The sequence below is a fragment of the Heloderma suspectum genome, chromosome 16, assembly GCF_057233095.1.
Source record: "Heloderma suspectum isolate Gila_16-S chromosome 16, 16-S_ref, whole genome shotgun sequence".
Taxonomy (NCBI): Eukaryota; Metazoa; Chordata; class Lepidosauria; order Squamata; family Helodermatidae; genus Heloderma; species Heloderma suspectum.
The window spans coordinates 11,042,758-11,055,479 of NC_139473.1; the positions used below are offsets into that span (position 1 = coordinate 11,042,758).

At 48.1% G+C, this 12,722-nt stretch overlaps 1 protein-coding gene across 2 annotated transcripts in view; it reads right to left on the minus strand.

The window, feature by feature from the left end:
* The window catches only part of MNT (MAX network transcriptional repressor), an 81,526-nt gene that overhangs the window by 41,694 nt on the left and 27,110 nt on the right, over nucleotides 1-12,722 (minus strand). Inside the window, exons 3-4 of one of the 2 annotated variants that reach the window (XM_084822886.1) lie at nucleotides 4,591-4,632; nucleotides 2,556-2,667 (exon numbers count right to left, since the gene is read on the minus strand). In XM_084822886.1, coding sequence (XP_084679012.1) covers nucleotides 2,556-2,667; nucleotides 4,591-4,632 — 154 coding nt within the window. The remainder of the gene's footprint in view (nucleotides 1-2,555; nucleotides 2,668-4,590; nucleotides 4,633-12,722) is intronic. The other variant, XM_084822887.1, reaches the window with a different exon arrangement.

The window sequence follows — 12,722 nt, forward strand, 5'->3', positions numbered from 1 at the left end:
GGTTGTCACCCCATGTCAACAGCAGGAAGCGGGCCAGAGGGGCAACCCTCACCTGGCTGGACCTGCAGCACACCTCCAACAGCTCTCCGTGGACAGGGGGTGCAGACCGCTAGGGACTACAGCTCCCAGAATATGGGAGCTGTGGGAATCAGATGCTGTACATGAGTTCTGCAATCCCTGACACCAATCGTGCTTTCTGCCACATTGTGAACACACAGCTCAAACAAGGAGTTTTCCTTTCCACTGGGCATGACTTTGGAATCTCTGTTTGCTCTGACTCACCCCCACATTGCATCATCAGCGAAAGGACAGCATGGACTCTTAGCTGCCACAGGCAGTACAGAAAACAACCAACGCCCACCCGCCACCCCTCCACTCCCTCAAAAAATAAACTTTTAGGAAGAGCGGCCATCAGGTTTTAACAAAGTGGAATCTTTCGATGGGTCTGCGCACAGCAAATCTGACTGAACAGCAATTCAATATGTCCCAAAAAAGTCATCTACCGCATCTGGCCCTGCATTACAGGAAAAAAAAGGCCTGTCTGGACAAATACAGAAGTTAGGGCTGCATTCAGACATCACACCAAACTATGGGTAAGCTAAGTATTTGTCTGAATCAAACAAACCATGGCTTGCAGTCTACTGGTGCAAAGCACGAATCAGGAACCATGGTTTGAAGTGGGCTTGCAAACCACAGTTTACAGTATCTACAGTTTAGCATGACGTCTGAATAGATAAAGCATAGTTACAGCCATCTTTCTGCCTACAGAGGCTGCTTCACCATAAAGACAAGAACCGAGAGGATGGAAAAGAAAAGGTTATTTTTTTAAAAAAAAATTAAAGAACCCTTTTGTTTTCCATCCTCTTGATGCTCGTCTCTGTGGTGTCTCTATGGTGAAGCAGCCTCTGGAAGCAGAGAGATGGCTGTGACTGTAGTCTAAACCATGGCTCAGCGACTGTATGTTTGGCAGCTCAAACCATGGCTTGGAGTTTAAACCGTGGGTAACATGTACCATGGTTCAGCGTGATGTCTAATCTGAGCCCATGTGATAACTTCAACTTCTTTTTTTTTAATGATTGTAAGAAACTCCGATCTATGGATTTCCGAAGTCAATGCAGTATTTCAGCCCAGAGCGAGTTAAGGACTCTGCCACATGAGAGCTTGATCCTATGCACGTTTACTGTGGCTGAGTTCACACAACACACTAACCCATGATGGCTTATTTTCTGGAACAACCCATGATGGCTTATTTTCTGGAACAACCCATGATGGCTTATTTTCTGGAACAACCCATGATGACTTCGCGTGTTGTCTGTGGGATGTTTTTCCCACCCATGGTGGGTTATTTCCCCCAAATAAGCCACCTTGAGAACCCACGGTCTGCAGTAAGGGTTATTTTACCTATGGTGGGTTAGCATGTTGTCTGTCACAACAGCGTGGGTTACGGAGATGGCCGACAGAGCTGCTTGGCAAGAGCAGCTAGAAATGTTACTGCTGCTCTGCTCCTCTCAAGCAATCGCTATTCCTGCTGCAAAGGAAGCTGGGATATCTGCCCGGCTGGGCAGGAGGATGACAGGAGGAGGAGGGGCCAGGGCAGGGGGGGTGAAATAAACTAGCCTGTGTAGCTTGTTTTCCTGATTGTCTGATGGGAGCACAGTAGGTTGTTTGCATAACCTCCTACCCAGCATAAATAGCCACCCATCATGGGTCAGCGTAATGTGTGAACAAGCCTTGTGACATAAAGTCCCAATTTCAGAGCAACCTACTCCTTGTTGAATGCTCCCAAGATGATACATGTTCAACCTATTGCCGTGATTTAAAAACAGAAATACAGTGCTGTTGAGCCAGACCCAAGGGTCTATCAAGTCCAACATTCTATTTCTCACAACGAAATGCATCAGGAAAGCCAACAAGGTCATGAAGGAAACAAACCTGTCACAGCCACTCCCTCAACAACAGATATTTAGAGCTACACTGTCCCTGAACACAGAGGTTCCATTTAGCTACAATGCTCAATAGCCATTAATTTGTTTAATCCTGCCTCAAGAATGTAAGAAGGGGCGTGCTGGATCAGAGCAAGGGTCCGTCTAGTCCAACGTTCTGTTCACACAGCAGCCAACCAGCTGCCGTGGAAACTCACTATCAGGGGTTGAATGCAACAGCACCCTCCCCGCCTTAAAGCCATACAAGCCAGCGGGGCCATCACCACATTTTAATTCAGTCCCATAAATAATATACGATGTGGAGAAGTCCTTCTTTCTTTTTGCCTGTCCTGAATCTCCTGCCACCATAGATTTCATTAGATTACCCCCAAATGCAATGTTATGGGAGACTGGATGCGGGGGGATTCTATCCAGTTTCTCTGTAGCTCACATCGTTCTCATTCCCGCTTTTATTGGTTCCCCACCCAACATAAAATGGCAAAATGTTAAGTTGCAAAAAGACATAACACCAGCATACATTTCTGGCTCGCCCAATGTGAGATTGCTCTCAGAGAAGGAGTCATAACTCAGGACGGAATCAATCAATCAATAAACCAATAGTTCAGGGCCTACCTGGATATATCTCAAGGCACTCCTTAGGACGCTGAGGTTTGAGGTTTTCTTGTCATCGACGTTGGGGATGTTCCGCTTAAGGGTCTCGAAGCATTCTTTCAAGTGGGCACGTCTACAGGAAGAAAGACCAAGGTCACCACCTCGGTCAGAACAAACCTGGGGACTTTGCACGAGATGCAGGACTAAGGGTTTTGGTACACAAAGCAACGTGGACTTTGTCCCTCTTCGTGTGAGCCCAAGGGGCTTTGCATGCAACAACTGGGACTGCTGTGGTTGTTTTGCCTAGCTCTGGTGTGCAATGGAACCCCTCAACATTGTATCCGATGGCTACAGTCCGAAGTCCACAAAGGGGGTAGGTCTGGGCACCATGTCACAAGAGTTTCCTCCACAGCCTTTTGTGAGAAGGGTGGGAAAACGTTTAGTGGTGGACTAGCACAGATTTTATTTTAAGCCTTGCTTGGATGGGGCTGTTAAAACCTAAGACGCTCAACGGCCTGGCAGAGGAGGCTTTAATGATGCAGTGACAGTCCTTCCAACTTGGGAAAACACAGTACAGTGGCAGAGCAGGTAAAAAGAAAAGGGGGTGGGGGAGAAGAGAACAGTAACAGAGGTGGGGATAAAGCAGCTCTGTGCATGGGAGGTAAGAAGGGTAAAGCTGAGATAAATTGAACTGGGATATGGAATGTGGAGTTACTAAACTGAAAAAGATGCAGCAAAGACCGGGAAGAACAGGGAATTGGTCAACGCCCATTCCATTGAGAACAGTGACTCCCCCCCTCCCACACACACAAATCTACCTTCAGGCAACCTTTTCCACATTGGGGCTCTTCACACAACACACTAACTCAAACTCAGTGGTTGAGTGTGGATTGTTGTTGAACCGTGGGTTGTTTGTTGAACCGTAGTTTAGCGTGTTGTCTGAAACCAGGACATTTTCCACAGGGTGGCTTGTTACCCATGCAGTGTGGCTTGTTAACCACCCTGAACAACCCAACAACAAACCACGGGTTCTCAAGGTGGCTTGTTCGAGAAAAATAAGCCACACTGCATGATTAACAAGCCACCCTTCGGAAAATGTCCTGGGTTCAGACAACACGCTAACCCATGGTTCAACAAACAACCCAAGGTTCAACAAATAACCCACGGTTCAACCACCAAGTGTGGTTTAGCGTGCTGTGTGAACCCAGTCCTTGATTTGTCTGTCAGCCAAGGAACTCCTGCACAATCACTAGAGAATCTCAAGGCACTGCAGAGGATTTGAAGACTTGCTCAAGAATGCACTCTCAATTTGTCTGGCAGGCCAGCAGGACCCACTGGGCCTAGTTTCTGTCCCTACACAGCCCAGGTGCACAATCTGGAACAGGTCCAAAGCTCCACCAAGGTTGCACATTGCAAGTGAAGATCAGGAATGGGGGAGAACCTGGTTCAGACATCACACCAAACCCAGTTAAATAAACTCTGCTATGGTTGGGCTTGAAGTCTGAATTGACAAATGGTGGTTTGCAACTGGCTGGCAACCGGAATCAGAAACCATAGTTTGACATGGGTTTGCAAATGACCATTTGGCATGACATCTGAATTGACAAAATGATGGTTGGAAATCAGACAGCCACGAAGCATAAAGCCATGGTTTGAAGTGGCTCTACAACCCATGGTTTGTGCGTAATATTGTTTGGCACAACATCTGAATTGAGAAACCAGTTACGACTGCTCCAGCGGCTGCTGCACCAACAGCCTAGAGAGCCGGGCAGACAGGAAAGCAAAAAGAAACCAGCAGGAAAGTGCCCTGCCTTGCCTGCTGTATATTTGGAAGCACAAACCGCAGTCTGGGTTCTAAACTCTGGTTTGCGCAAACCACAGTTTGGTGTGGTGTCTGAACTGAAGTTCTTACCTGACAGGGAACCTTGTCTACCATTACAGACCTTCCCAGGAACCAGAGCTGGGAAACCACTTGCCCAGAAAGCCAAAATATCTACTGGCTATGTGCAAAACTGATCATGATTTTGCAACTTTTTTTCCCTTTTAAGCTACATACCTGTTCTTCTCCAATTTATTATGGACTTCCCTGGTGCCAACCCTAAAATCCAAAAAAGAAGAAAAATAAAATGTCACCATCAGCATCAGGGTGCGGAAAATCTCTCTGCTTAGATTCAGATGTTTCCAAATGCAGATTGGGACCGGGGAACAGCGCAAAAGACTCGGTGTCTCGATTTTTTAAATTTCAGGTTGCTGATAAAAGCATTGGAAGGTAGGAATTCTGTGCAATAAAGACAGGTGTGTGTGTTGTGTGTGTGTATATATTAGCCCCTGTGCTTCACTGGAATGATTCATACCAATTCTAGAACCTGGGTTTCCCCAGAGCACCACACATCCAGTCAGTCCCGCATCACAGGTCGTGTTTTCACAGGCACTCATGATGTGTGTGAGGCACCGACTGCCACATCCCTGTTGCCCTGGTAACAAATGCATCTGTTGTGTGCAGCTGACTAGCTCAGGGAAGCGCACGCTGCTAGCAACCTCCACATACTACACGAAGGACTTGATTGGTGTGTGGGATGGGAGACCAACGGCCTGACCAGAGAATGCCGGATTGCTTGGGGAGGGGCAGCAATGAAAATTCTAGAGGTCTCCCAACCCTCTAGGATGAGTTTCCATCAATGAAGCAAAAAGCGTGTGGCGTAGGGCCCTATTCTCTTTCGACTGAACGGGTCTGCCATCTTAGTCTATAGATATAGACACAAACAAGATTATCATAGAATCACAGAAGAGTAGGGTTGGATGGGGCCTACAAGGCCATCGAGTCCAACCCCCTGCTCAATGCAGGAGTCCAAGTCAGAGCATCCCTGACAGATGGCTGTCCAGCCACATCTTGAATGCCTCCAGCGTGGGGGAGCCCACCACCTCCCTAGGTCATTGGTTCCATTCTCCTATTGCTCTAACAGTCAGAAAGATTTTCCTGATGTTCAGCCGGAATCTGGCTTCCTGTCACTTGAGCCCATTCTTCCGTGTCCTGCACTCCGGGATGATCGAGAAGAGATCCTGGCCTTCCTCTCGGTGACCACCTTTCAAGGACTTGAAGAGCGCTGTCATATCTCCCCTCAGTCTTCTCTTCTCCAGGCTAAACATGCCCAGTTCTTTCAGTCTCTCTTCGTAGGGCTTTGTTTCCAGTCCCCTGATCATCTTTGTTGCCCTCCTCTGAACCCTCTCCAGTTTGTCTGCATCCTTCTTAACATGTGGTGCCCAGAACTGGACACCACATTTTAAATAATATTATTCATACTAAATAATAAACTATAGTCTCCAGGATTCGGGGAGCACTGAATATATGAAATTGCCTTGCACAGAGTAAAACGAGTAATCCCTCTAATAATCCTTCCCCAAGTTGGTGTTTTGGAATACAGCTCCCATCAGCCCCAGCAAGCACAGACAGTGCTCAGGGATGGTGGGAGTTACAGTCCAAAACATCTGGAAAGCACCAAAGTGGGAAAGGCTAGAATTAACCAGTAAGAACATAGAAAGCTGCTTTATCTTGAGCCAGACCGTTGCTTCATCTAGACCAGCATTGTCTGCTCTGAATGGCAGAAGTGCTTCCAAGTCTCCAGTGGAGGCCTCTCCCAGCTAGCAATACGGGGTATTGAACCTGGGGTCTTCTGCATGCAAAGCATGCGTCACACCTTGGACAGCTCCTTTAGAGCTCTGACTGAAACCCGGAGCGGATTCACCGCCCCACTAAGATCGGAGCCACTAGCCTCCACTGTATGCGAGCCCTTTAAATATACAAAGCTGCCTTAGATCCATTCAGACCATTGGTCCATGTAGCTTAGCACTGTCTCCTCTGAAGTGCAGTGGGTCCCCAGTGTCTCGGGCAGAGAGTTTTTGCTAGCCCCAACAATCAGAAAACCTTTAACTGGAGATGTCGGGGATTAGATAAATTAAGGAGAATAAGCAACAACATAGGCTCTTACTGTGTGGGGAGCCCAGCACAAGATCACGAGGCCACACGGTTATTTGAAAGGCTGAAGCCACAGTGCTGCTTCCCGCCACTGCGGAAAGTGCTGCTTCCCGCCACTGCGGGAAGTGCTGCTTCCCGCCACTGCGGGAAGTGCTGCTTCCCGCCACTGCGGGAAGTGCTGCTTCCCGCCACTGCGGGAAGTGCTGCTTCCCGCCACTGCGGGAAGTGCTGCTTCCCGCCACTGCGGGAAGTGCTGCTTCCCGCCACTGCGGGAAGTGCTGCTTCCCGCCACTGCTGTTGAAAGTTTTTTTAGAAGGTGGAATATGGAAATAGATCGAGCTCATGCTGTAACAAGCACGTCAGCCTAGAGATCATTGGATTTGGAATCTGGGGAAGAGGGGACAACTCTTGGCAGTCTCACGGAACCATAGCTCTCAGTTCCCCTTCCCTGTGTGTGTAGCCCGTGGCCAAGGGTATACACATAGCTCCATGAGACTGCCAAGAGTTGTTGCCCCCTCCCCAAATTCCAAACGTAGTGATCTCTAGGCCGATCAGAGATCAGAACCTAGAGATCAGAACCTGCACCAAAAATGTGGCAATGTGGAGTGTTCCTCTTCAGTGTTGAAGCCAGCTACGCCCTCCGCCACGATACTCCATTCCATTCTCCCTCCCACCCAGTTTTCCATTCTCCCCCGCAACACAGTCTGCCTTACGTGGCCACACGCTCAGTCCCCATTCATCTGTTTTGTGGCATCCCTCCTGCTTCAGTTTTTACCCTTTACGTATTTTGTATGCTTCTGCAAAGCTTGGGTTTCCTCTACACCTTCTGATACGTCCTTCACCTGTGTGGATGGTGCCATTTTGGCTACATAAGCATCGGCACTCCTACCTGAATATCAGATACAGAGGGAATTATGTGTGCTGGGGAAGCCCTGCCTACGGGCACTGGTAACATCCCAGACTGGCCTGCTTCTGGGTCACTGTAAGTATGCGACTATACAGGCCACTTTGCAAAGCAGTTTCCTGGCTCATGAGGTTAGAGGGGAGGGGAGACTGACCCCCAACTACACTGGCCAAGGCAGAAACAAGCCAAGGACCCCACTTCCAAACAAGGGACAAGACATCACCTGTAAAGCATCATTGCAGTTCTTGAAGGCCGGACACAGCCAATGGCTCCCAGCTCTGAAGAAGATTAGCTACAGCTACCACAGCCATGTTGACTCTGGGTGGGATGTCAGAGAAATCTGTTTGGGGGGTGGGATTTGACACCGTTTCCTTGGCTTGGCCCGCCAGATTTCGTTTTGGTTCTTGTTGCAGCACCTGACTCAGTCTGCAGCAAGTCAGGTGAGTTTGTGGATCTTCCAGGAATTTTGTGCATTTGGGAGGGGGAGGTCCTCTAATTTGCACAAATTTCTTGGCAATTTGCACAAATTGCAGCTGGATTTCTCCAAATTACAGGAATTACGGCCAAACTTGCGTAATTCGTGCAAATCAGGATGTAATTTGCTCAAATTGCTCAGAAATTAGTGCATGCTGCAGAACCTTCCCCCTAAAATGCGCAAAAATGTTCCCAGAGTTCAGGGAACAGCCCACAGCTTGGCTCACAGATGTAAAGTGAGTCGTACACACCGCAGAACTCAGCCAAGCCAAAAAAGAACCAGATTTCCCAGCGACAGACATCCCTAGTTCTGGGCCATCCTACACCCCTACTCTTTCCCAGTTTTAAAAAAGAGAGATTTTAACTGGATCTTTAGCTGTTGTTTTCTAGAATTACTTCCAATTCATGCACTTTTAAGACATAAGATGAGCCTTTCTGGGTCAGACCAAAGGGTCCAAAGCCCAGTGTACTGTTTCCAACAGTGCTCAGCCAGATGCTTCCAGGAAGCCCACCAGCAGGGCTTGACCTCAAGACTTCTAACGCACACAACATCTCAAAAAGGCATCTCCAAGAGCCAAAATAGGGGCAGCGATTTACCCGGGAACCAGAACTGTCCCCAATAGTTATGGGCAATGTTAGCATTTACGCAGTGATCAACTTTCTGGTTCTTTGGTGGCAACTTTTTGTAATTGCTAAAATTGCTAAAACCTGCAGCTGCAAAGAGAGGGATGTGGTACAACTTCCCACACCCTTTAAGAAGCAATGATGTGCTTTCCGCATTCAACTTAGGAAAGGGGTGTGCAGATTCCATACTAAACACAAAAAAATTGAAAAAATTCTGCAGCCAGGCAATGCAAACCATTTGACCTGAAAGGCAGAGTTCTGCATACCTGCGGCAAGTTTGCATGATCTCACACATTTTGTGTGCTTTCTTTCCTTACTGTTTTACACAATTCATAACCTATTATTTGCTCCCCACAACTAGCATTCAGAGACAGAGTCCCTATAAACCACTTACGCGAGCACAGCTAACAGCAGTGGATAAAGCTAAGCCAGTATCCATCATCACAATTTGTGGCCGTGAATTCCATAAACGAATTATGGGCTATACAACAAAGTCCTTCCTTTTGTCTATCCCGAGCCTCTTGCCAATAATTTCCACTGGACAACCCCCTGCGTTCTACTATTGCAAGCAAGATAAAAAATCACTAACTGGCCCAGGGGTTTGGGGGCCACCTTCCAACCCCCAGAACCCCACCTGCAGGCCGCAACTCTGCTGCTGAACACGTCTGCAGTTTGCCACCCAATTTCGGCAGCAAGCTGCTACAGAGGGTTAAAAAGCAGATTTAGCTCGTCCTTTGCTGCCACCGCAAATTTTCGGCACTGCAGATTTAGCCGCTTTCAAAACACCATTCGCCATTTTAGAGACCTCTCTCGTGGGCACGCACACCATTCGCTGCGTTTCATGCGCGAGTCTTTCTTCCTTTGAGCATTTCAAAAGCGACAGGATGACACTGCCCAGGGTGGTACGTGCCTGTGCTAAGAAGTCATCCCAAGATGCTCCACCTGCAAAGCTGTGGCCCCTAGGAAGCATTTGTGCATGTCCGGGAATGAACTCTGAACTACCAGCAGCCACAGCAAGAGGAGAAATATAGGAATAATGACAGGATAGGGCTAAAAGTCCCCTTGAAGCTTTTACTTATTTACTAGCAAGCCAGAAAAAATGAGCACAGAATATTAATAATGCTCTACAAGAAAGGATAGCAGTACGGAGCTCCGGGTGGGACAAGGGAAGGGAATACTAATAAAACTATACAAGAAAGTATTATTTCTTGTGCATTGCTGGCGGGCTTCAAGCACAGGAAGACCTGCTTCAAACCAGCTTTAGCAACAGTGCCCAGAAACAAGACAGGATCTGTTCATTTATTTCACAGTATTTATAAGCTGCTCTTTGGCCCAAAGACTATCGCAGCAGCGTCCAGCCCGAAAGCATAAACAATTCTCTCTTATTTTGAAAAAGAAAAAAAATAGCAGCATCTTATTAAAAACCAAATCCAACTTCAGCATAAAGAACAGAACAAAGAACTGACACCAAAAAGCCCGGGGATAAGGAAATGGTCTTGGCCTAGCAGTAAGCAGTTGTACTTACTAGAAGGGCAAGGCAGAGTCAAGTCCAACTACTCAGGCCAGGCCAGGCTTCAAAAGGCCTCTGCATGTTGCTGAGACGACAGCTCTTCCTGAGTGAGCTCCAGCCCGCATAGGTCTGTCCAGGAGCCATGCCTTTCAGAAGTCTAGACAGATCTATGCTGGCTGAAAGCCACCCACAAAGCACTGTTGACTCAGCAACATGCAGAAGCCTTCTGAAGGCTGGCAGGTCTGAACCTGCTGGTAACTCCGTTATGTACTTCGTAAAGGGCCATTGTTCACTTCTGCAGCCACCAGTCCTTATGGCGTGGAGGTAGCAAGGTCTGAACTGGGGGATGCCCTCTGAGCCCAAGGAGTCTGGTAAAGACATACCCTCCAGTCTGGAAGGTCCCGGAGTAGCAGATGATGGGTAACTTGATGAAGCCTCCTCCCCTAAGGGGGATCAAGGCTGGATAACAGGACAGCAGAGATGGAAAGCTCCCTCCTCCAGCAGCCCACTTGGTTTCTATCCTGGGTGTAGAGGAGAGCCAGCGTGCTCCATCCCTCTCCCACCAGCCAGCAAACTCACCTGGATTCCTTCCATTCCATATACTCGCCTACATGCAATTTCTTGTCACCTGTGGCAACTAGGCGAGTGCTGCCATACAAGGCTGAGTTAAACCCCTTTCAACAATCATCGTTGTTTTTTTAAAGGAAAAGTAGAAAATAGGCTTCCTCGATTCTAACCCCACCCCCTCAGACTGCACTCTTTCCCCAGGAGATGTGGAAAAGAAGCCAGAACGCAGTAGTAGAGAATCTACTTTGTATGCAGAAGGCTCCAGGTAAGATCCACAGCACCTCCAGTTTAAAAGGGATTTCATGTAGCAGGGATGGGTAAGAGCTCTCTCTATTGGAGACCTGCTGCCAGTCAGAATAAACAGTACTGGATAGATCAGCTGTGGGTTGGCCACGCTGCCTGGGAATGTCGCAGCTCAACACATTTGGAAGGCACCAAGGTTGGAGAAAGCTGGGCAAGGTAGATAAATGGCTGCCCTGTTTGAAGAAAGCTTCCTAACTGTTCATAAGAAAGCGAATATCCTACACATCTGTGGACTGGTGGTTCCCGAGTCTGGGAATTGGGTAAGTGATGGCCTTTCCTCGACAGGGATAACCTAGCCACAGTAGTGCACGGGCTGCTAACTTCCCAATTAGACTACTGCAATGCACTTTACGTGGGGCTGCCCTTGAAGACGACTTGGAAGTTGCAGCGAGTTCAAAATGCAGCAGCTAGGCTGTTGTCCGGAACATCTCGCAAAGATCACATAACAGCAGTTTTAAAGGAAATGCACTGGCTGCCAATACACTTTCAGACAGAATTCAAGGTGCTAGTGATGACATTTAACGCCCTAAGCGGCTTGGGACCTCGATATTTGAGGGAGCGCCTCCCCCTATATATGCCTGCCTGAGGACTGAGATCTGTTGGAGGAGCCCTCCTCTGTGTCCCACCAGTGCGAAACATACACTATGGTGGGACATGGGAGACGGCCTTCTCTGCTGTGGCACCCCAGCTGTGGAATGCCCTCCCTTTGGAGGCCCAGCTGGTGCAAACATTGGTCTCATTTTGGCACCAAGTAAAAACATGGCTTTTTACCAAAGCCTTTGAGGGCTAAATGCATTCCCTAAAGTTGCACACTGTTTTAACTGTTTCATTGTTTTAGATTTTAAATTGCTATTAGCTTGTTTAATGGTTTAATATGTTTTTAGCTGTTTAAGGTATTTATTGTTTTATCCTGATTAAATTGATTTTATCTGTACGCCGCCCGGAGATCTTAATGATATAGGGCAGGATACGAATGTTTTAAATAAACAAACAAACAAACAAATAAAATCTCAGGTCAAATCTGGAGACCTGGCTGTCCTAGATAGGCTGAGCCATTTATCTAAGCCAGTGATGTTACTGGCCCACAACTCCCATCCTCCCTGATCACTGGCCATGCTGGCTGAGGCGGATGGGAGTTGGAGTCCAACAACTTCTGCAGGGCCACAGGTTTCCCACTCGATTCAAAGCACCTGCCTGCGCCACCGGATTGGGGAAGCTGCTGCACCTGTTGAATTTTTTCCCCGGACACACATTCCCCCAACGTCGAGCTCAAAGACCCAGGCAAATTGTGAGTGCATGGAGACCAATTTGTCAGCAAGCGTCAAGGGCAAGCCTGTTGGGCTGTTCACCCAGCACACTAAGCCACACTCAGTGGCTGAGCGTGGGTTGTTTTGAACCGTGGGTTGCTTGTCGAACCACGGGTTAGCACAGTGCCTGAACACAGCCACGGCAGCTTGTTAACCGTGCAGTGTGGCTTATTTTCTCAATGAAGCCACCTCGAGAACCCACGTTGGGTCGTTCAAGGTGGTTAACAAGCCACACTGCATGGTTAACAAAGCCGACAGCTTCAGCTATTGGGCAGTATAGAAATGAAATACATAAATAAAATAATAAACAAACAAACAAGCCACCCTGGCTGCGTTCAGACAACATGCTAACCCACAGTTCCGTAAACAACCCACAGTTCCAAACAGCCCACACCCAACCAATGCATGTGGGTTGGAGTGCTGTGTGAACAGCCCCTTCGTTTCTTCGCTTTAGCGGACTCTTCCTTTGCTTTCCGGAAGGGAACTAAGGAGGCTGGGGGGGAACTAAGCCAAAAAGGGGTTTCTG